The sequence below is a fragment of the Schistosoma mansoni genome, assembly GCF_000237925.1.
Source record: "Schistosoma mansoni, WGS project CABG00000000 data, supercontig 0013, strain Puerto Rico, whole genome shotgun sequence".
In the NCBI taxonomy this organism is placed as follows: domain Eukaryota; kingdom Metazoa; phylum Platyhelminthes; class Trematoda; order Strigeidida; family Schistosomatidae; genus Schistosoma; species Schistosoma mansoni.
The window spans coordinates 2,166,325-2,190,743 of record NW_017386025.1 but is presented as its reverse complement, the minus strand read 5'-3'; the positions used below and the strand labels follow the sequence as shown (position 1 = coordinate 2,190,743).

The window sequence follows — 24,419 nt, the reverse complement described above, 5'->3', positions numbered from 1 at the left end:
GACATCATCAGCACAAACTTCGGGACGATGAAAGCTCCACGACCAAACCATCCAGCTCAGAGTATATATCATTTTCTGACAAAATAAAAACTGCGTTTAATCTATACAACTACCTTCTCAAATAGTTTATTAACATGAGTATTCCATCAGATATCTAAACTAATGGATTTTGAACAAGTTATCTAATAAACAAAACTTCTTATTATAATCAACATGTATTTTCTTATTAAATAAATATTATTAAAATGGATTTCATTTTGGATAAATTATCTTATCCTATGATTATATATATATATATACATTTTGAATTTATTCAATGTTCCGTTCTTTTTGATTTCTATCTTTTCCCGCTAAATAGTTGATTAATATGCCGAAGAAAAAACGAAAAAAATGTTATCAGAATTCTGGTCTAGTAAGTTTATGTAATATTTTATTTTACACACACACACATACATACAATAATTGTGTTCATGTTAGGTTGGTTGATCTTCTGGCATGTAGCGCAAATTTTTATTTAACAAAAAAAAGAATGCAGGGCCCAGTAATTATTATATCAAAAACAAAATGTTAACAACTTTACTTTCCATTTAAAATATTGAGAGAGAAATGTAAATTGTTAGTTCAAAGTTACTTTTGTTGTGTTACCAAGTTCCAATCACCTGTGAAGTAAACGTACTGAAAAAATGAAAATACATAACTGGTGTTTAACGATGCTTAGTTTTTTTCATAGTTTGAATTACAAACTGATTTCAGTTAGACTGTGACTGAAAAGCTGGAACTACTTGACGAACATTTAGTCTTAGAATGGTACTCCTCAGAGTTGTTAACCCATGATGTTGCATCTGAAAATCGAACTCTGGATGTTTCGTTTCGCGCCTGAACGTCGAACTCCTAGACTACTGGTGTTCCCATTTTACTCATACGTTAAGTCTGAATTTCGAGGCAAATTAAACCGTTGTGCAACTATATGACCTTTTCCAGCGAATTAGTAATTCAATAAAAGTAAGCTTGTTTTGTATTATTAATAATAAGAGCTTGGATTACTCAGTTGCTAACATTCAGGACTGCATTTTAATCATATTTCCTTGACATATATTCATCCTGCTTGGAATACCTCAATATAGCCATTTTATGACAAGTTTTTAAAAAATATTGATCATAACGTCGTATTTGGAAGTCGTAAGCTAGATAGACATACATCTCAGTGTTTGTAATTGTCTCGAGACATTCCTAATAAGATCTAGACACATCAGAAAGTATCGATCAAAATTTGAACCTGAAAATTAACGAGATCATTCAAACCCTTTCTAATAATTATAAAAAGATCATACATATTGAACAAAACATCGGTTATCAGAACTTAGTGGCTCAATGGGTGAACAATTGCCGTTTGAAGCAAAAACCACTGGGTTCAAGTCCTAGTGTGAACATTAATATTAAGATATCAGTGCACTTCTATGTAGAGCCTCGACATAGGACAAAACACTCGTTCTAGATCCCAGCTCTAGCCATAATCTATCTATTCTATTGGCGCTATTTATTTCTTTTTGACACATATTGTGTTACATAATGTTCGCATAAAGTGATCCATGGATTAGAATTAAATAAATACCTGTCGCCTGTAAATTAAACTATACAGTAAATGACCTGAGAATTAAATGAACCATTACTTGGTACATCCTTCATTATTCATTACAATATATATATACACGTTTGCTTCCTTCTGAGCAAAAAGCACTTTCAAAAGTCTATATATGTTTTCATTCAATTACAAACTCCCTATGGAATAGATAAGAAAGATTTTAAGTTAACATTTCTTTTCATCATATATATTAATGGCAATAAAAAAACATATTCTCTATTTTCTTTTTTTATGATGGAAAAAAAAATTGAAAAATAAGATTTTTTCAAAATTTTAAGGTCATTTTAAGCTCCTTTTTTTGTTTGTAAGTCAACAAGAAAAAACCTCCCTTCTTTGTCCATCTATGTAACTAGTTCAACTTCACAAAAAAATCCACCCAAAAATAAAATTAGATAAAAAAAAAAGGAAACTTAATTATCACTTTTGATCGAAATTATAAAAAAGTAAAATTACACTTTCATTTTTCTCATAATAAAAGTCATATTACCATTATTATTATTTGTAATTGTTCTCTTTCTATATATATATATATATATATCACTTTTACACGCACCTACACCTATTTTCTCTTTTTTCTCTCTACCTACCTACCTACCTCCGACACTTTTAATTAACCTTAACATTAAAAAAAAAATAAACAATACGAAATACCTCTTCAAAATTCTATCCATTTGCAATTTGTATCATTTATTTTATTAGGTTTCAATATAAAGGTGATAACCACATAATTACCTTCATCGTGATATTCACCTTTAATGTATATATGTGGTCATATGAGTAACGCCTTTGCAATTTTTTCTAACCTTATCTGATAGTACATACAAAAATAGATTACTTTGGTAAAAAAAAATATTATCAAATCATCAGGCAAACTGTTGCTGTTTACTTAAACTGTAAAACAAATTTCTATATTGATAACTGAATTTAAAAATGACATTGTGGATTGTCTACCATGATGATTTTATTGTTATAGATAACCATTCTTTATAATATACATATAGTTATTAGATTTTATGAGCTAGGTGGATTAATTATGAAGCTTTTAGTGTTGTTTGAACGACATTATAGGTGCTTACTTGATGTAGAGTTAAGTATTGTAGTTCAACAAAATCTACAAAGATAACTAGTAATAAGTTTAATCACCAGAATAAAACTATTTTAACGGTCGTGATTTAACTAAAAACTTAACTTCTACATGAAGTAAGACGTGATGGTGTTGTCCAGAACAACGATGAAAACTCCACAGATAAAACATCTGGCTCACGAAACTCAATAACATTAAAAACATCCAGCTGTATGTTACAAATCTTCATCATCGTATGTATATACATGGACTGAGATTGTATTTCGTCATTGACCAATACCAATTAAAGTGGTCTATCGGTTAAGTGCTCTGGCGCAAGACTGTAAGGTTCTGGGTTCGAATCTCGCAAGGCGGGATCGTGGATGCGCACTGCTGAGGAGTTCCATAATAGGACGAAACGGCCGTCCAGTGCTTCCAGGTTTTCCATGGTGGTCTAGCTTCAATTGACTTATGATTTCAACTATGAAAATTAAAGAAACAATGAAAATCAGGGAACATGTAACAAATGTTTTGTTTGATTGAAGAATTCATCAATCTTTTAATGAAAGTCATTGTTATCGTGGTTTAATCTTCGTCAATAATTATTTTGTTTATCGTTTTATTTTTTTTTCGATTAGCTTACTGTAAAATTATATTTTGCTCAATCAAAATTTTCATTTCTCGATTATATATTTGGCGGGTAAGTTAACTCATTTTTAAACAGGATATATCAATGTGTAGAATAATTTTGTGGCAATTTTTTCTAATTCAATCTATCTGAAAAGTCAATGTGTAATAGACTCAATAAAAAACACTATATCAGCAGGGGGTTTTTGTGGATATTACAGTAATTTTAATAGTTGAGATCATGAGTCAGTTGAAGCTAGACGACCATGGAAAACCTGGAAGCACTGGACGGCCGGTTCGTCCTGTTGTGGTTTAGCTTTAATTGACACATGATCTCAGATATTAAGAGAGAACTATACTTGTGTATTATATTTTAAATTTTTATAAACTATTATCGATGTAAATTTCAATAACATTTGTCCTGTAAATTATATCATTATCTAAAAGCATTACCTACAAACTAATCTGTAGTGTCGGTTACTACGTTAAGCTCAGATAGCTCATTCCAGCTTCTGGACAGGTCAATTTATTCAGCCTTCTTTGTCGTAATCAGAAACATTACCACTGAGTTATTCTGATTACCTAAATATTGAATTTAATTGTAACCTAACAATTTTCCCATATCATTCATTCATTTATTTTCCATATACATATACACTTTATTTTCACAGGTTATCTTAATCTTTATTGAACATGATGACTGACATATTAAACTAATAACATAAGACGTAATCCACGGTTTTTTTTCCATTTCTGTTTATATGTCTAAAGATATGTACAGATATATATCGCTTGTTTGTTTAATCTTTTAGTCAGTATAATCAGTATATTTATTCAGATGACCTCATTATATGAATGAATATCTTATTCTATGTATCCGGTTATTTCCTGTTTTTATCGGTATATACAAACATTATCATTACCCTGATTCTTATCTAAAAGGCATTAGTATTATTATTATTATTATCAATTTCTAGATGTGTATGTATATTTATTTATAAGGTAATCAACTTATCGTTTTGTCATTATATTACTTAAAATATGATTTAGTAAACTTATCTAGGAGGATTATTCTAATAAATCATATTAATCAATATTCATTATTTGTCAATCTTCTCATTTGTTATTTATTTCAGTTGATATGTGTACGGACAACAACAACAAAAAAAATGTTGTTTATTTCTTATAGATGATAATCAATGAGCTGGTTAATATTTTATAATATAATTTGATAGTCAGAAGGGGTTTTGTGGAGATTTCAGTACTTTTCATAGTTCAAATCATAAGTCAATTGAAGCTAGACCATCATGGAAAACCTGGAAGCAGTGGACGGCCGTTTCGTTCTATTATGGGACTCCTCAGCAGTGCGCATCCACGATCCCGCCCAGATAGATTCGAACCCAGGATCTAGCAGTCTCGCGCCAGAGCACTTAACCGATAGACCGAGACTGGTAGATCCTGGGTTCAAGTCCCACAAGGCGGGATCGTGGATGCGCACTGCCGAGGAGTCCCATAATAAGACGAAACAGCCGTCCAGTGCTTCCAGGTTTCCCATGGTGGTCTAGCTTCAATTGACACATGATTTCAACTATGAAGAATAATTTGATAGATTTGTACTCATATTGAATAATGGTTAAGTGTAAAATGTAGGAAGAATATTTCAACCTATTCGGGGGATTCGTCACTTACATCAATCTGCATTTCGTTGTTAGTGTTCACAGTTAAGTGAAAAGTACTGCATTCAAATCTCATTATGAATATCACCACTACTATGTAAGTGCATTCAGCTGATCTGTGACAAAATAGAGCAAAACGCTGATCCAAAATTTCATTTTTAACCACTTTCCAGCTTTACTAAAAGCTTGTAACTAAATGATAATATCTATACAATCTGTGCAAGATAATCATATACCACTAGAAATTGACTAATTCCAGTTTTTAACATTAATAAAACGAAAATACAAATCCATAAAAAAACGCAAGCTAATCGGAAACCATGATGTACTGAATGAAAGAAACTGATGTATTGAAAGTGATATTCATGTAGAAATGTGAAGTGCTTCCTTTTAAAATAACATTCAATTGGTACTTTTTTCAAGTTATTTTCTTTACGATGTTGTCATTTAATCATGCGTATTTTTTAAAATAAATATTAAGATTGTTAAGCTAGAAATAACTATAGCAAGCAAACTTTATTTTAAAATACCCTCAAAACTTTCTCATTGGATTACAACAAATGAATTTGTATTAAATTACCCTTTTTTCACTTTAATCACTTTTACTACTTAAATAATTAACTAAATTATGTCAAGTAAAATATGAAAAAAATGTTTATAGAATTAGTGTAAATGTGTGTCTGTAAGTGTAGTAGTATACTAATTGGAATGCTTTGAAAATAGATCGCCTCAAGGGGAGAATAAATGTCCGAATCTGGTTTTATTTAATTTAAACAATTAAGGTAGATCGGTGTTAAATAGGAAACATTTTTAGCTAATTAGATCCATTGGGATTTTATCTAACTTTGTATGTTACATTTTTGTAAACTTTTAGAACGTATACAAAAACTGATGACAATAATTAATAACAATTTTCCCATTGATGGTTAGGATTGCAATAAGGGTAACAACATAGAAAATCTTATCCGTGATCAATGAAGCTAATCCGTGTCAGGTAGAGACAGGTATCCACTTCAGACAATAGAATATTATCGTACAATATCGTGTATTGGTTGAAGTTAGGCATTAACACCGTTGGATGTTGGCTCAGGGGTCTGGAAGTTGAGTGTTCGCTCACGAGACCGAGGGTCCTGGGTTCGAATTATGCGTGCGGGATCGTAGATGTGCACTGTTGAGGAGTCTCAAACCAGGACTAAATGTTTGTCCAGTGTTATCAGACCCTCCATGGTGATCTAACACTGGTCGATTCATGATTTCAATCGTAAACTTAACAATCTTCACAACCTCATACTGATATTCCTATACTTTAAAGCAATTACAGGAAATAAAACGTTCTTAGTCACAATAACGATAAGATTAATAACTAAATGGGTAGATTATTTGGATTGAAAACTTTTCAGCAACGGTTAACATCATCGACCACAAGTGTGGATGGGAGGGACCACAATCTAGTTAGATCATGAGGGTCATTATCTTAAATTCAACTTGATTGAATTCATCACCTAATAAAGAATGCTGTGACGACTTTGAAAAGTCCCTCCGTGAAGCTTATTATCATTGATACAATACTTAACAGTAATGAATGACTACAAACATTCATTAGTAGTAAACAAGAATGGCAAAATACAGATTTTCAAAACACTGTTTATCACTAATGAATGCCTAGGATTTTGAAACATTTCAGCGTCTTTTTTCTCGGGAGAGACCCTATCCCTGAGCAATACGTTATAATTTAGAACGGTGGCTTCATTTGATTCAACTGTTTATAATTTCTATTGAAAATTTCGTCCCCATATACTTCACTTTATACTTTAGCAAATCATTATTTGTTGTTCTTGCAGTGGTAATAACATTTAGCTGGATTTGTTTTGAAATATTCTAGTTGTCGATTAGAATTTGCTCCCAAAATCTGGAGGCTCAGTTGAAACTGTTTTTTTAAGTAATAATTACTCAGTATTCTATGTTTATACCAATGTACCTGCTAATCACTTATTTTCTCTGTCTGAAAGTTGAAAACTATGAGTTGTCTACTGTAAAGTAAACTGTTGAATGTTATATTCACTTAGTATTGTTTGTTTGAATCTTCCCATTGATATTTAGGACTGCAACTGGTCATTCTCTAATTGGCATATGTGCGTAATGTGCGTATTACCTCGATATAGCCTTAATTCACAACTATGAGATGCAGGTGCATCCAGCTGACGAGTCTCAAATAGGACGAAACGCGCGTCCTGGATTCCGCTGCTAGCCACTATCCATCGTTGCTTACAATATTAAGTGCTATATTTCAAATGATGGTTAATTAGTATAAATAGAAACCATGACAGAAATAGTTATACACTGTTCTACAATATGAATCGATAAACTCCACAGTGTAACTGATTATAAAGAATGTAAAACATTAGATCTTTTTTATCCCATATAAACATAATACACATAGTTCCCGTTGTTATCTTGAAGTGAGCAAGAATAAACACTTGACCAGAATAACATGAATTCATTTGATTTGATCAGATTCTTGTCATTAGCTTGCAGTTGATAATTTTTGGAATCATACACATAAGTCAATATATTTATATAAGTACAGTTGATGAGAAATTAGTTTGGTTCATCATAATGAAGCAAAAATTCATACACAGTAAGTAAGAATGCTTTTTAATGCTTCTAAATGAATACAATGTGCAAGGGAGGATCCTTGAACATCAGAATACTGAATAAAGACTAAAAACCTAAAAAATTAGTTGATTACATAATAGCTAAGCATAAATTAATGATAATTTAGCATAATACGAATTGAGTGAGATCAATCCGTTAAAGATACAATTATAAATTTGAAAGACTTAAAAATAATCCCATCAAAATAAAATGAGTTCGTGTTATTCTGCTCAAATCCTCAAAATGCTTAATCGTTAAAGAAAAACGTGACATTTCATAGATACATATTATGTAAAACTGAATTGAATTTCCAAATATACATATTAACTTCTTGCACATTGCTCTCTGTCTCTCTTTTTCTCTTTCTATCTTTCACTTACTTGGTTGTTATTACTTTACCACTTCTTTGTTCTTTGTTATTTTGTTTCTTTAGTCTAAGCATAAATGTAGTTGTAGCTGTCGATATGTCAACTCATGCTTCAATGAATTCAATAACAAATACACCTAGTCAACAAATAGAATTATCTCAATCACATACAGAATATGAAGTTGCTATACAAGCTGTGATGGAAATACTTCAAGAATATGACAGGTAAGAGTATTCAACAAAAATTATTATCACTATTATTATTTTCAATTTTTGTTTTATATATTCTGTTATGAAATAAGCTGGAATCAAGACGTGGTTTTACAGTATTAAAGACACTTTTTTATCAATCGACAAGGAATTTGAAATTTTACTACCTATTTTCTTTCCTCTTCCAAACTTATTTAGTAATGAGATGTCTTATTCACTGTTTTGGATTAAACAGAAACATATGAGCCCAGAATTATTACACTATTATTCGGAGCAATGCTGATAGTTTCATTGACAACCATTATACTATTGCTTGCCATATCCTTTCAGAGGTCTTAATTGTTGTAGAATACACTCTCTAAGGATGAAATCTTAGTAGAATTTCCTCAAAACATTTATTAAAGAACATTAATGATGAACCATGCAATACTCTTGAATCTTGATCATTTCGTTTTAAAATACAATTAGTAAAAAATATGGTTTTCAACAAGTATCTCGATGTATGCCAACGGATATCAAGAACCTATATTAATAGTTTAGTGTTTGGGTGAACTAAAGTAAGCTTCCGCATTATTTAATACTAGAAAGTCATTTATTAATGCTTAGTTGAATTACATTCCAAAAAGCAAATAGTACGAAGGGAATAAATTCAGTACTACACTAATTGACACTTCTACACCAGTGAAATCATACATTTTGATGTGTCAAGTATACGTTATAAAATAAGCTGATCAGACAATATTATGGCACATCATTCACATGAATGAATTTAAAAATCGCATCATACTATTTAACAGATAATTGTAATCTTTTATATTCACAAATAAATTCATATAAATTTGGACAAAAATTTAAATTAAAAGTTAACCAGAATCTATATTAATGTAGCCATAGAGACAACGAATTATTTTTTCTGATTAGCGTACTTTTGGCGAGTTAGTTTTCTACGGGATGGGGTCGCTAACCCCATTCCCAACCCTCCTCCTTACCCGGGCTTGGGACCAGCAGTAACTCTAGAAGAGTTACAGGCGGAGGATTGACAAAACAAGGGCAGCATTTCTGCAATTGAAGAACATATGAAACTCAAAACAACTGTCAACTAATATCAAAGTGAGAATCTTCAATACGAACGTCAAGACAGTCCTGCTGTACGGAGCTGAAACTTGGAGAACTACTACATCCATCGTCAAGAAGGTACAAGTATTTATAAACAGTTGTCTACGCAAAATACTCAACATTCACTGGCCGGATACTATCAGCAACAGCATTTTATGGGAGAAGACAAACCAGCTTTCAGCTGAAGAGGAAATTAGGAAAAGACGTTGGAAGTGGATCGGACATACATTAGGGAAATCACCAAACTGCATCATGAGGCAAGGCCTAACTTGGAATCCGGAAGGAAAGCGGAAAGGAGAAAGGCCAAAAACACATTACGCTGAGAAAAAGAAGCAGATATGAAAAGGATGAATTTTAACTGGAAAGAACTGGAAAGGATTACGCAGTACAGGGTTGGATGGAGAATACTAGTGTGCGGCCTATACTCTTCCACGAGTAGTAACAGGCGTAAGTAAGTAAGAGAAAATGAATTATCATTTAAAAACTCCGTTAACTAAGCTGTAACATCATTTTAACTACAAGTCATCAATTTATAAATTGAAATATATCACTTGTGCTACAAAAATAACTATGATAAGAGTTAAAAACATATTTTTATTTAGTGGTTATTCATGAGTTGTAACTACAATAATTATATCATTTTCAAATGAATTTCGTCAATTTCCAAGCTAATTTACATAGTCAATATCATGACAATTAAATAGTCACTTTCTGTTGATACCTAAAAGATAACTTATCATAACTTATCAAAATTTAAACTTCACCCCATTGCACAAGCCAGTGGCTATCAGGACTCAGTGGCCGAGTGGATAACGCGATGGCGTTTGAAGCGAAAGATACTGGGTTCGAGTCCCAGAGTGAACACCAACTCTGACATGCAGATACATCCAGCTGACGAGTCTCAAATAGGATGAAACGCGCGTCCTGGATTCCACTGCTAGCCACTATCCATCTTTGCTTATAATGCTTGTGAATTAAGGCAATATCAAGGCAATACGTGCAGTATGCACATATGCCAATAAGAGACTGACCAGTTGCAGTCCTAAGCATGAATGGTAAGATTCAAACAAAACAATATTAAGTGACTTTATAACTATAGTTAAAACTATAATCCTTTTAATAGTTACATTTCAAATTTAATCACAATGAAAATATACCTTCTCAATGTGAATTCATTTATACGAATAATATTTGTTGAATTACTGAAATTTAGATTTTTTCCCTTTGAATAGGAAGACTAAGTGTACCCAACCCTACAAAAATATCTACGTCTATCGAAAAAAGTGCTCTAAATAGCCAGCTTAAGAACTGATACTTGTTACCAGGAGCTGTGGTTCGTAAAACACATAAAAGATGGTAATGCCAACGAAGAAAGATTTATTGCACACTAAAACTAGAATAATAATAATAATAATGTTTAAATACACTAATAATGATGAAATTAAACGAAAACAGCACATGACATAAATGAATCAATGACTTAATGTATGATCAAAATCTACTTTAAACTTCAACAACTGACAATTATGAATAATTTACTAAGTTATTTGTTTACTTCTTAAAATTAGATCAAATATTGTAGATCATTAAAGAAGAAGAAGAACTCAGCTTTCCGGTACATTCGATCTTCAATCGATCAAGATATTCTTGAATTCATGTTAAGAATTAGGTTGAAATGATCCATATATACATATATAATGTTTACGTTATATTTTCATGATAAATAATTTGTTTTCTTTTACAAAAAAAGTGATCAACTATTTCCTGCTTTTGGATTCGGTGCAAAAGTTTCATCAGGTGGTAAACTATCTCATAGATATCCATTAGTGAGTTCTGTAAACATTTTTTTAATGCTTTAATCAGATTATTGTAAATACATAAAAAAATGATTTAATTGATTACAATGACTTTATATTTAGTACAAGAATAATTTTTTGCTGGTTAGGGTTTTTTTTAGCGAGTTAGTTTTCTACGGGATGGGGTCGCTAACCCTATGCCCAACCCTCCTCCTTTACCCGGGCTTGAGACCGACAGTAGCTCTCGGAGTAGCTACAGGTGGAGTTATATTTAGTACAAATAAGTATGAAAAAGGTGATGACGATTAATGTTGAAAAATTCATAAACACTAAAATATATAATTGAAATTAATAGTTTCTAGGAGTGTTAGAATTCAGTTAGAATTAACTACATAGAGTATACAAATAATTATGATAATTATGATTACCCCTCATGGAAGAGAATAGGCGGCTTATCAACATTCTCCATTCAATTCTGTTCTGGCCAATCCTTCCCAGTTGTTTCTAGCTGCTATCCATACATTTCATATCTGCTTCCAATTCTTGACATAGTGTGTTCTTTGGTTTTCCTTTATTCCGTTTCCCGTCAGGACTCCACGTTAGCACTTGCCTCTTGATACAGTTTGGTTATTTTTTTAATGTATGTCTAATCCACTTCCATAGACTTTTCCTAATTTTCCCCTCAACTGGGACTGGTTTGTTCTCTCATATATATATATATATATATATATATATATATATATATATATATATATATATATATAGTCCTTTAAATACGTAAACTAAACTGTAATGATTTTTGTTGAACCTTGGAAATATTCTTACGAAATTTATAAAGTGTACAGAGTTTGTGAAAATTAATGAATTTTAGAGTTCACGTCACAAAATGGTTTGAATCAGCCAAACAGGGGAAAAGCAACAATTACTGAACAGTTGTTTCGTTTTAATTTGGGACTCCGCACCAGCGTGTATTTAAGAACCTGCTGTCTATCAAGTCTAAAACTTTCATGTTGAAAGATGAGATTTCGACCTTTGAATCACTGAGTGGGTATCATATGGTTTACATTTCTGGCTTCAATCAATTAGCAATATTGTACGGCAATCATCGGATGCCATTGGTGGGTAACCGCCTCAAGATTTTTGGACTCTACTAATTATAGCTTCTCACGGTAACTCCCCGATATAACGGATGATTTAAATTATTTTCTTCTTTCAGATATACTACGATAATACGTTAATACTATAATAAAGCTAATCAGGTTATATCACATGCAGGATTCCTGACCCAGAATAGAGAACCAGAGTATAAACTAAATAATACTTTATTCGACACATTCACAAATACAGTGAAACCGGAGTAGAAATCAATGAGAGGAAAGGAAATCCAATATTTAGTAGCCAGTAGGCTGTGTCTGTTTGTCCACGCTCAATAATTATTCATATTTTACCTCCACTACTACACATCACTCCTATTTCAAACTTCAGAAATTACGGTCCATTCTGCAGTAAAGTCGTGGATGCACACTAGCGATTAGGTTCATACGACAATGAAACAACTGCCCCTTATTTTCTGATTTTCAGTGATTGTCTAACTGAGAACCGTCCTTGGTCCAAACTATAAGGCTAACAGATTGTTGAGGGCCGTTTACACAAGAAATCATTATTCAGACGCTAAAGATTATTTATGATAATCCATGGATTATTAATAATGGTATTTCCAATCGACTCATTCGTTCCCATATATATAACGGTAATAAAATAAGTCTCAAATCATTACGGTTTTAAAACCTTCAAGTAAAAAGGATGATGGTGATAGAGATAGAATTTCATTCCAAATTTTATTTTCGAATATCCTTTGGGAAAATGAAAGTTGTAATTTTTTTCATTGTTATCTTAGCTTTTTTTCTTTGTTTTCTTTTGTGGCGATGGTGCTTGTTGATACATGCCATAAATAATTGTACTCAAGTATCGAAGTTTTTGTTCAATTTCCGATGAGGTCCATGCTAAATTATGTACACAAATCATACTTGTCGATGCAAACTAATTCACGGACAGTGCTCATCACAACTTTTATAATCATTATTGACAAATCTCTTCATAGTTAACATATTGAGGCTATTATTGTCACTTATTTCTTTAATATTTCTCTAATATTTGAACGAAGAATATTCTTTTCGATAAATTCTCTTCAGGTTCTACAATTATATATCCAAATTAATAATTATAAAATAATAATTAATTATTTCTTTCTTTAAATTTATCATATTTTTTAGCAGAAAACAAAATGTAGGATAGTTTTTTTGAATAAATTCAACACTAAACTACCCAGTCACTATATTTTTTAAGATTAAAAACTAAATGAATGTATGTTTATCATAGAAGATTTGTAAAGATCATTAAATTTTCATGATCTGTATTGCAGACTGATATTACACATGCAACTGTTGAAAACCGGAAAGCCTCGGAAAGCTGTTTCTTCCTAGTGTGGGACTCATCAGCAGTGCCCACTCTGACTCAAGGGGGATCGAACCCAGGACCCTCGGTCTTGTGGAGAGCGCCTAACCAATTTCTCAAACTCCTTGAATCTTAAAAGTCTTGAATTGTTGTATTCTAACTTGTTATAACTTGTGGCCGAGTGGATGCCTAGTTAACGTATGACGTGATAAGACCTCCAATCAGAGAGCAACGAATTATCGATTGGAACAGTGACACACGAAAACCGTACGAGCAGTCTAGAGTATGTATCGGTCCTGCTTCTGTCTAGCCCAGCCAGTTAAGTCCAGAACACCAATAACTGCCTTTGTGGTATGAATCATTATATTTCAAACATACTGAGTTTAAATACCAATCAAACTGACCACGTCGCACCAATAAACTAGAAAATAACATTTATACAAGATTCAGCCAAATGTTGCTGTGAATAGGGGTGATAGTAAATAATAGGCAGGGTATAATTCAGGAATGGTAAATCATATAACAATAGTTTATAGTTCAAAATAAAGCTTATAATAGGGGGATACGAATATGAATAGTTTAGTTATTTAGCGACTATACTATAAGAAATATATGCATAATATTGCTTCATAAATAGATCCCAAAGTTACCATTCATTATCCTTATTGGGGCATAACATAACTTGATGGAAAAACACTTTCACAACCACTGTGGCTCCGAGTGTATTTTTTTTAAGTTATAAGTGTAGACTGGAACTTAGTCTCACACTACAGTGACTTCCTGACGTTTTTAATGAGTTGTGAAATACGAACATAATCAAGTTGACACAAAGTAGTTGCTCACTGATAGAATCTATTAAGTATGGTATTATCTCATGGTGTGGACCACTGAATTTTAACTTAACAACTTGGCAACCCTATACTCCTTGTCTTCAATGGTGTTTTAGCTGGCCCCAGTCAGAGATCACCGGTTATCATATCTTACTTAGTTAAATACTCACTTATATACTACATAGTATGTTAACCAATTCTGCAAAATATTATATTATATACGAATAAAAGTACTAAAATTGATAGACTAGATGAGTCCAGATCAGTCATGCCCATGTTTGCATGAGCTAGCCTTTGACTAAATGGTACGTAAGAAATACAAGAGAATCCATTATTTTGGTCAAAGCAATATATGCAGTTTGTTAAGGTTTGGCATCAATATCTGGGGAATATATACATATATTATTACTTCATACAAAATATTAAGGTTAGATTACTTTAAATTAGGAATAAACTTAATAGAAAACTTGACAGACCCAAATGGAAATCACTTATTGCATTTAAATTGATGTCCTAGTGTGGTTAAGTACTCAGTTCTTAATAATAAGTTCATAGGTTGAAATCAAAGTTGAATAGTTACATCTTCACCTTTTCATATTTGGAACGTGATTTAAAGCTGAATTGAAAAAAAAATAGATGGATTTAGTAATATATAATTTGATAGAATAAACTTATCACTGAATAAACCCAAATGATCAATCAAGCACGCATAGATCTTTTGTATTCAAGTTTGATCCTTTAATACATTAAAGATTAATTAATATCATCTATTATGATTATCTATAACCGACTTGAAATAGTTTATTTCACATAAATAGTTACAATGTTCTAAATCTTCTTTTCCTCGATTATTCAATCATTCATTTCATAGAATGGAGATGTAAACAATTGTTATTGTAAAGGTATGGTAGGAGTACTTTCAGCCTATAGGCGTTGTTTAACTGACCTATATTCATCTGGTCCAATATTGTTTTCACCAATTATTCGAGAAGTTAGCGAGTAAGTGTTAACTATTATTTTAAATTATATCAAAGAAATAAATAAAACATTTTGAATGTAATACTGATAATTAAAATATCTGTGATGTGTGCTACTGATTTCAACAGATATAAGTAGTATGTATCATCAATCGAAAGTGAAATGCCTGGGAGCAGAAGGTTAAGAAGATCGAAGAAAAGAGAATGAGAACAAAGAATGATTGATGTGGAAACGAAAGAAAGTCTGAGATAATTAACTGACATATTGCAAATGAAATATTTATTATATTACCGACGACCTCACATAAGGACCTTTAGGACCTTTAGACTTTAAAGCAAGTACTTCACTTTCAAACCAGTGTATTACATGTCCAACCCCAACCAGTTTACTCCACTGAACACCCATCGTTCATCACTATTGTTACGTAACTGTCTCATACCTGTAAACAAGACTGAACTCCATTGATTACGGCTACTCACTACAACTTTGAGTATTACCTTTTAAAATTCGATAAAACGTTCGTTTTGGCAAACAATTTTATAAAAATATGCAAATCAAAGAATACTTACCTGATTAAAAAATATTTCTTAGTTTGATCTCTTTCTCAACATAATTGGAAAGAGAGGTTACAAAAAAACCCAATAGAAATCCTGTCCGAAATTCATATTTTATAATAAAAATAATTATAATGAACATATTTAAACTAACCCCCCCGATCGATTTTAAAATTACATATAAATACTAACTTACACTTTTGCATACATACTTAACTAGGGATTGGTATTTTTTTTTAAACATAACCAAAATGAATAGTTCATATTGACGAAATGTTATATCCCGACTACTGATAACCCTATTCTACATGTGCTTCAATTAGAATAATTGTCTGGGCTTGAACACTGTTAGTTATATACATATGAATGAAATATGTTTCAGACAATGAAGAGATAGAATGAGATAAAGAATTATAATTTCTTCAACCATATCATTGTTTTAATCTAAAACTTTACATCTTAGAATTGGCAACTCCGTTATTTTATATAATGAAGAAATTGACAAGAATATATGACCATTAAAATTATCTACCATAGTTTCAAAATACTATTTTATCCTTTTGTGCCAAATTTAAATATGAAAGAAACATGTGATGTAATAAAGTAACAAATAAGTGAATAAAAATCATTGCAAATAAATGGGGTTCAGATGAATAATATAAAATCATCTAAAGAGAAAATATATTACTACAAAAACATTAACAATTAACTTTGTCTTTGCCAATGTTATATTGTGTAGTTCTTGGCGGTAATCAAGTTTTAGATATCAAGTGACCATATAATTATTGCTTGAAGTGGTAAAACATTTTACTTGCCTCTAGTTACTCATTTTCCTCTTAAGCCCCCAAATGCCCTGGTACGGCCGAGAGTGGGGAGAGTCCGCTCTCCCTCTCCAAATGCTCTCACATGGCCACGCATATATAGCCTCTGCCAGGAAAGTCCTACTCACTGCCTTCTTGCACCAGGGTATTGTTTACGAAATTGAGAGGACGAAAAGCGAATGTCCGGCGCTTTAACCGGGTCGGTGGACACGGAAAGTCCACCTATGGGAGTTGGAAAACCCTCATTCCAAACCAGTGGTGTACATGGGCTCCAGTATCCTGAGGGAACAAATGGCGTATGAATCAATTATTTATCACCGGCTACCATGGGACTGCATCTCCTTACGATGCTCCACTGTCTTGCGGATCAGATCTTTAGGTCAAAGGCTCCGAGTGTGCCCCCCTAAGAAAACCACCTGCCTCAGTCTGGGTACCAGGGGAGTATGACAGCCCTCACACAAATCAAATGAGATTTGTGTGGCGCATATATATCTGGTGCCCCTTTGTATCAATATTTTTGTGTTCAAATAAAAAATAAATAAGTTAATCAAAGACAATCACTTTTATTAAATCAAATTTCTTCACGGTAACATCTATAACTTCAACACTGTATGATATCAGTTTGAATTGAACAAACAACATCACTTTCTTCAAAATTATCCAAAAGTACTAACTACTATGAAGAACTGGCGAGATTATAATTTATGGACGACCTTGAACGAATCTCGAGTGACCTTGAGAAATATTAGCCAATCAGTTGACAGTTAGTATAGAGTAAAAATATATTATACAACACCAAAGAATTAAAATGGATACACTACTTTTACATGGTCCAGGAACTTGTCAAGGTTAAAAAAAGGTTCAAAGGTTCAAAAATCGTAATGCATAAGGTAGAGGAACTCATCCATATGGCTCCATAATACTTTGTCTCTGGAGCCATGATAAGGTCACAAAAACTCTCTCAGCCTCAACCATATAGCTTCAATATTGTTTGTATGTACTCCGGTTGTGTAAGCTTGTCATTTTTATTACGCATATATCCCTACATTACTCATACCTCTGAATAGCCGAAGCTTCAGTAACATCCGCGAATATTGCAGCTAACAATACTGGTGCTTTTATTATATAGTTCGCAGCAATTATTATAATTTGCCTTAGTCTCAATCTGGATCGAGAGAGAAAAGTTCCTATTCTAGCAGACTTCCTCCCCTAACATAAATTACATCGAAAGATAACATCATCAGGGTAGTATGCACAAAGTCTACAAGTCAATTGATTACCGCAATTACAAATAAAGGAACTTCTTAGTAGTCCCAGTTATTGTAGCTGCTTAATTGTCACGTCTTCTCTAAAATCCTCTGTAAACCGATTGTACATGAGCATCAGGTGCTGAAATTGGCCCTGTGACCTTGAAATCCTTCAAACGCTTCTGATTGGCTCGTCCATAAATTATAATCTCGCCGAAAATCTTCGTTAAACAATAAAGTTTTGTAATTAAACTATCTCAAATTATCAAATATACATGTAATAAAAATAATTTTACTATTTCACTATTATCTTATATAAGAATTATTAATTGTTTTCTATCTTATAGAGCAGCTAAACGAAGTGAAGCAGCTGATAATTATTATGTTCTATTAATATTAACTAATGGTACTGTAGATGATTGGATTGAAACTAAAAAATCTGTCATTGAAGTAAGTTTGATTTAGTTTAACATAAAAAATCAATAAGTTAAGGTGAAATTTTACAGATTGATTGTTTACGGAATGCATTCATTTTGGTAACAATTAGAGAATTGTCAGAAAGGGGTTTTGTAAAGATTTTAGTAATTTTATATAGTTGATTTCATGAGGAATTGAAGCTAGACCACCATCGAAAACCTGGAAGCACTGGTCAGCTGTTTCTTCCTATTGTGGTGAATGTTTGCTCAATTTCGTGGATTGGTTGAAGTCAAACGTTAACACCGTTGGATGCCGGTCAGTTCAGTGGTCTAGAGGTTAGGCGTTCGCGCGCGAGACTGATTGGTCCTGGGTTTGAATCTCGCGAGGCGGGATCGTGGATGCGAACTGCTGAGGAGTCCCATAATAGGACGAAACGGCCTTCCAGTGCTTCCAGGTTTTCCATGGCAGTCTAGCTTCAATTGACTCATGATTTAAACTATATGAAATCAGAGAATTATTGAATATTAATTGGTTGCTTACATTCGATTGTTTATATATTGAAAAAACTGTTTATTTTTATGAGTGTAGTTGTTGAATTTTATCTTTACTTACGGAAGTAAATGAAATTAAAACATGAAATGAACAAAGATCAAAATAGATTATGGATAGTTATAAAATCCAAGAGACATGTTTCATCTAAGTTGGGCTCATCAGCCTGATTCACATGCATTCCAGTGTTTAAGTGACCCAGTATCTGACACCCATTTAAATCATATTATGATCGTTATTAAAATATACATATCGCCAATCATGTCATATAATTATCGACTTAACTCGCGTTAGTGAATAACGGAATTAAATAAGTCAAATAAGTGGATGAAGTTTGAATGGGTATATTTTATACAATCACTGATCTGAACACATGATCAGGGAGACGGAGCGAAGGAAGCGAGGAGGATAGAGCGAAGCGAAACGAACCGAGGAAGGTATTTTTTGCCAACTTGATTTAACCAAGTGTGAATCAATATTTATAGCTAGACCAAAATAAGTTACAAACATGTGATGAATAGAGTAAACAATACACGAACACACGACCATATAAAAACAGTATCAATAAGCGAATAAGTGACAAGGTCAAAATATAGCTTGTGGAGAATGAATAAATTGGCTTGTCCAGAAGCTGTAATAACCTATATGGGCTTGACATAGTGCCAGCCACTACAGTGTCAACGTTCACATTTTTACTGGAACCCAATACCTTTCGCTCCAAAAACTAACTCTCAAACCCAGCCGTCGAGTACCAAATGGAACAAAACTTTATCCTAGATCCTACTCCTAACTGTAATTCGTCTATTTCGTAAAACTTGTGACATAATACTTTTAGAAAAACAATCCACATAGGGTGCATAGATTCTACCAATGACCGATCAAAATTCTATCCTAAATATTAACAGCGAAATAATTCAAACATGTACTAATAATGATCTAAACTCTCATCATACATTATCGGTCGTTATTGTTTTTTATGCTGCACTGCATTTCTACGTATAATTTTATTGAGCTTGCTATTCCATGTGTTTATATCATACATTAAAAAATAAATTTAAAGGCTGAATCAGATGTATTTGTTTTCGTGAGAATACATGCAAATTTTATGGCAGAACTATGCGAAAAAACTCGAAAATATAACTTAATTAATTAGATAACTGATCGCAGCATAAAATCACAACTATTGCTATACAAATGTAAGAAAGATTTAGCCATTTTTCTTAGATGCATTTATAAATAAGCCAAAAACAAGATGGATTGATTAAAAACACTCTATCTACAGAAAGCGTATTTATAGATAAGGCATTATCCTAACTGCCACAGTCTTTTTTAGTTCCATAAGAAAGAGTGTTAATAAGGAATCAATTTACTAGGATCGACCGTATATACATAAAACGACACCACAGAATAGAAAGTCAAACTGTTAAAAGGATCATTGACACAGAATGAAGGACTGTCATAATTCATGTAACACCAAAAAACCATTTCATACTGGGACCTTTAATGCCTTTAGTACTTATCAAATATCTACTTCATCCTTCTGATCATTGATGAGTTTTATCATTTACCTGTTGGCTATTATACGAACTGTTCAAATTAAATCCATTATCTAATAAAAATATCCTTTCTAGAAAGCATTAAATGGTGTACACATATATACTACAAGTTTATCATGTTGTAAAACATTATCAAGTATTATAAGCAAAGATGGGTAGTGGCTAGCAGTGGAATCCAGGACGCTCGTTTCGTCCTATTTGAGACTCGTCAGCTGGATTCACCTACATCTCAGAGTTGATGTTCACTCTGGGACTCGAACCCAGTATCTTTCGCTTCAAACACCATCACGTTATCCACTTAGCTGCTGAGTCATGATAGCCATCTGCTTGTGCAATGGGGTGAAGTTTAAATTTATTTGTTATTGTTTATTTCAATCTTCCCATTAATGTTTAGGACTGCTAGCCACTTTGCTTATAATGCTTGTGAATTAAGGCTCTATCAAGGCAATACGCACAGTATGTACATATGGCTAATAAGAGACTGATCAATTGCAGTCCTAAATATCAATGGGAAGATTCAAACAAACAATACCAAATGAATTCATTATCAAGTATGATATTTAAATGAAACCGGTGAAATTCAACAATCTTTTTTCCTTTGTTAATTATGAATTATTAAAGTTAAATTTTCACTTAGAAACTTTATATCTACTTTTTTTATTTATTTATTTATGAAGACTTCATTTCTTCCCATATCTATCATTGTACTCGGTGTTGGTGGCGGAAAATTTTCAGGTAAATTTAGTATATTACTTTTTTAAAGTTATAAATAGTAGTAAATATGTAGCTCATGTTTGAATACAGTCTTTCTGCCAAACTAAAAATACCTTCTTAATAACTAGTAGAAATGTTATCTGGTTCCTAGGAGAAACGATTGATTTTTACAATTTAAATTTGGAGATCGATCGTATTTATAGGGTGAAAAATTTGTTAGAATTTCAAGTTGTCATGATGCAGTTTTTATCTGGTGATCTACAGTTTTCAGTAGTTCTGTTATCAGATAGTAATGATTATATCTTGAAAAGTGGATCATCTCTACGTACTGCTCATTTAAACATTGATTTTTTTAATCATACAACACATAATTCTTTAGGTATGAATTTTTGAGTCCATTTCTCTTCAGAATTTCTCAATAGTGACCAAATATTGATAAATTCAATAATAAGCTAGGATTTTCTATTTAAGTCCCTGAAAATGATATCAATTTGGCTAATATCTTTCTTCCACAATCATCGTAAATTCCTACAATATGCTTGCTGTATCAGTTTCCTGATGATAACAAACACCCTTTGCTGATAAGTACTAATGGGCGCAAAATTTCAACTATCTGCCTTTAACCATCTAAAATCTTTTGTAGCTTAACAAAATGCTGATATGGCTACCTGCTATCTTTTGCAGAAAAAACTGATTACTTACAAGGACTGATACAGCACGATGTAAGGAAGGCGTAATTACAGATTAAGGGTTCCTTATGCACTAACTACAAATCTTCAATTGATCAAAAGCTACAATGAGTTCAATGTCATTTTATTATCTCGTTAGCATTCGACCAAGGTATTTTATATGACAAATTCATATTTGATATCTTTCCTACATATTTATTATTCTATTGTTATTTGAATTAGAAATGGAAATTTTGGATCAAGATTTTGGTTTGTTGAAAGTTGGTCAAGAACAAGCTTGTAGAGATAATGTACAAGTAAGAAATCATTAAATAATGTACATTTATTTACATAAATTTCAAATGATATATCATTATTCATTCTCAAAATGAAAGTTACATTTTTTTCAAAGACTACTCAATACTACTATCAATGAATAATTAATCAGTAATAATGGATGTCAGAAGGGGTTTTTTGTGGAGATTTAGTATTTTCATAGTTGAAAGCGTGAGTCAATTGAAGCTAGGGAAAACCTGGAAGCACTGGACGGCCGTTTCGTATTATTGCTCTGGCGCGAGACTGGTAGGTCCTGAGTTCGAATCTTGCGAGGCGAGGTCATGGATGCGCACTGCTAAGGAGTCCCACAATAGGACGAAACGGCTGTCCAGTGCTTCCAGGTTTTCCCTGGTGGTCTAGCCTTAATTGACTATGAAAATAATGGATGTGTTTAGAAAATTTAAGCAAAATATTTTTATTATAGACTGGTTGATATTACTTTGAAGAAAATTTAACTGAAGCGAAATTAGATGAATTATTAATATGAATCAATGAGTAATGAATAGGAATCAATGTAAAAATAGATTATTTAATAACAGTCTCTCAGTAGTATATACAGTTGGTTTCACATATGGTCGAACACAGGATCATACTATGAAGCCTGAAGATCTTATGTCTGAAGTCACAAGTACTTATTACTGTCAAGTGTTAAACAGAGATAAGAAGGCTGTTTAGTACATTCTTTCATTAACTCTCCAGACGATATCACTTTGTGCTAAAAACCATCTTTAAACCTAATTAATTTTTATAAATCATCAAAGTAATCAATCAGTAAGTCAATTTAAAAACTTGACACTGATGAGAATTAAAAGCCTTGATTGACCAGGCTGACAAAGTAGGAGACAACGTTAAATAGTTATAATCGACAATACAAGTCATTTCTATCATTTGCAATTGTTGAATTTCCTTCTAATAATTTGATAATAGAATGAGTACTCTGTGACTCTGATTCAACTTTGAAATCGGAAGAAGATAACTCCTACCAACTAAATAAGACTTTTATCCAAGCAAAGTTCTGACAGCAGCTAGCATAAAAATCCAAAAAGGGTGTTTTGTTCCATTTGAAACTCGTAAGCCGTATTTACCTACAAATTAGTGTAGATGTTCACTTCAAGGCTCTGACCCAATATCTTTCAATTCAAACGCCCAGTTAGTCATCTACTTAGATACCGATTCCAAATAAACACTGCCTTTTGAAACGGGGATGAATTTTTCTTTGAAGCTTTGCTTAAAAATATTTGTCAATTAATTGTAAGATCGAAGTGATCCATACAAAATGCACGTATACTAACTAAGATTGAACTATTTCAGTCCTTAATTTCAACAACGAATTAACACAGACACTTACAAATGAAATAAAATTCATAACCATTTCATAACGCAATGTTTATCTAGAATCGATATCTAAATAGATGACTAACTGAGCACTTGAAGAGAAAGATATTGAGTCAGAGCCTTCAATTGAACATCTACACTAACTTGTAGGTAAATCTAGTCGACGAATCTTTGAGGTTCATGTAAAATTCTACCAAAGCTTAAAAACCTCACACGTATCACCCAAACTAATTTTGTATTGATAAACTTCTAGTATCATAATCGTATAATTTCATCAATTGGAAACTGGAAATAATATCCATACAATAATTTTTTATTCTCTGAAGAAGTGACTTACACTGAGTTACGAAACGCCGGAAAATCTAATTTTTCTCCTCTTTTGGGATATTACAAATATATTAATTTATTTATAATATCTATACAGTTTAGATTCTCACTACAAAAAAATTCCTCCCAAATTACTGTATAGTGTTTATTAATTTTGATTAATTCTCAAGTAATTTTAGTTCATATGGCTGGATGATAAGTTCAATTATTTAATCACTAACCATTTGAGACTTTTATCCATTTAATTTCTTTTATCCGATTAGATAATATGTCATCCGCATTCATATATCTTACCAACATGTTGTTCAATTTGCAATATATGTAAACTTATATATAGTTGAAATCATGAGTCAATTGAAGCTAGACCACCGTGGAAAACCTGGAAACACTGGATGACCATTTCGTCCTACTGTAGATGCGCACTGCTGAGGAGTCCCACAATAGAACGAAACGGCCGTCCAGTGCTTCCAGGTTTTCCATA

The 24,419-nt window shown here is 32.3% G+C and overlaps 1 protein-coding gene across 1 annotated transcript in view; it reads left to right on the top strand.

The window, feature by feature from the left end:
- Window positions 1-8,127: 8,127 nt before the first annotated feature.
- Smp_167370 (copine, putative) overlaps window positions 8,128-24,419 on the top strand; it is a gene marked incomplete at both ends in the record, with an annotated part of 19,759 nt that continues 3,467 nt past the window's right edge. The window contains 6 exons of the mRNA XM_018790886.1: window positions 8,128-8,255; window positions 11,107-11,182; window positions 15,308-15,435; window positions 18,384-18,486; window positions 21,459-21,651; window positions 22,184-22,257. Of these exons, the coding sequence (XP_018645901.1) occupies window positions 8,128-8,255; window positions 11,107-11,182; window positions 15,308-15,435; window positions 18,384-18,486; window positions 21,459-21,651; window positions 22,184-22,257 (702 nt within the window). The remainder of the gene's footprint in view (window positions 8,256-11,106; window positions 11,183-15,307; window positions 15,436-18,383; window positions 18,487-21,458; window positions 21,652-22,183; window positions 22,258-24,419) is intronic.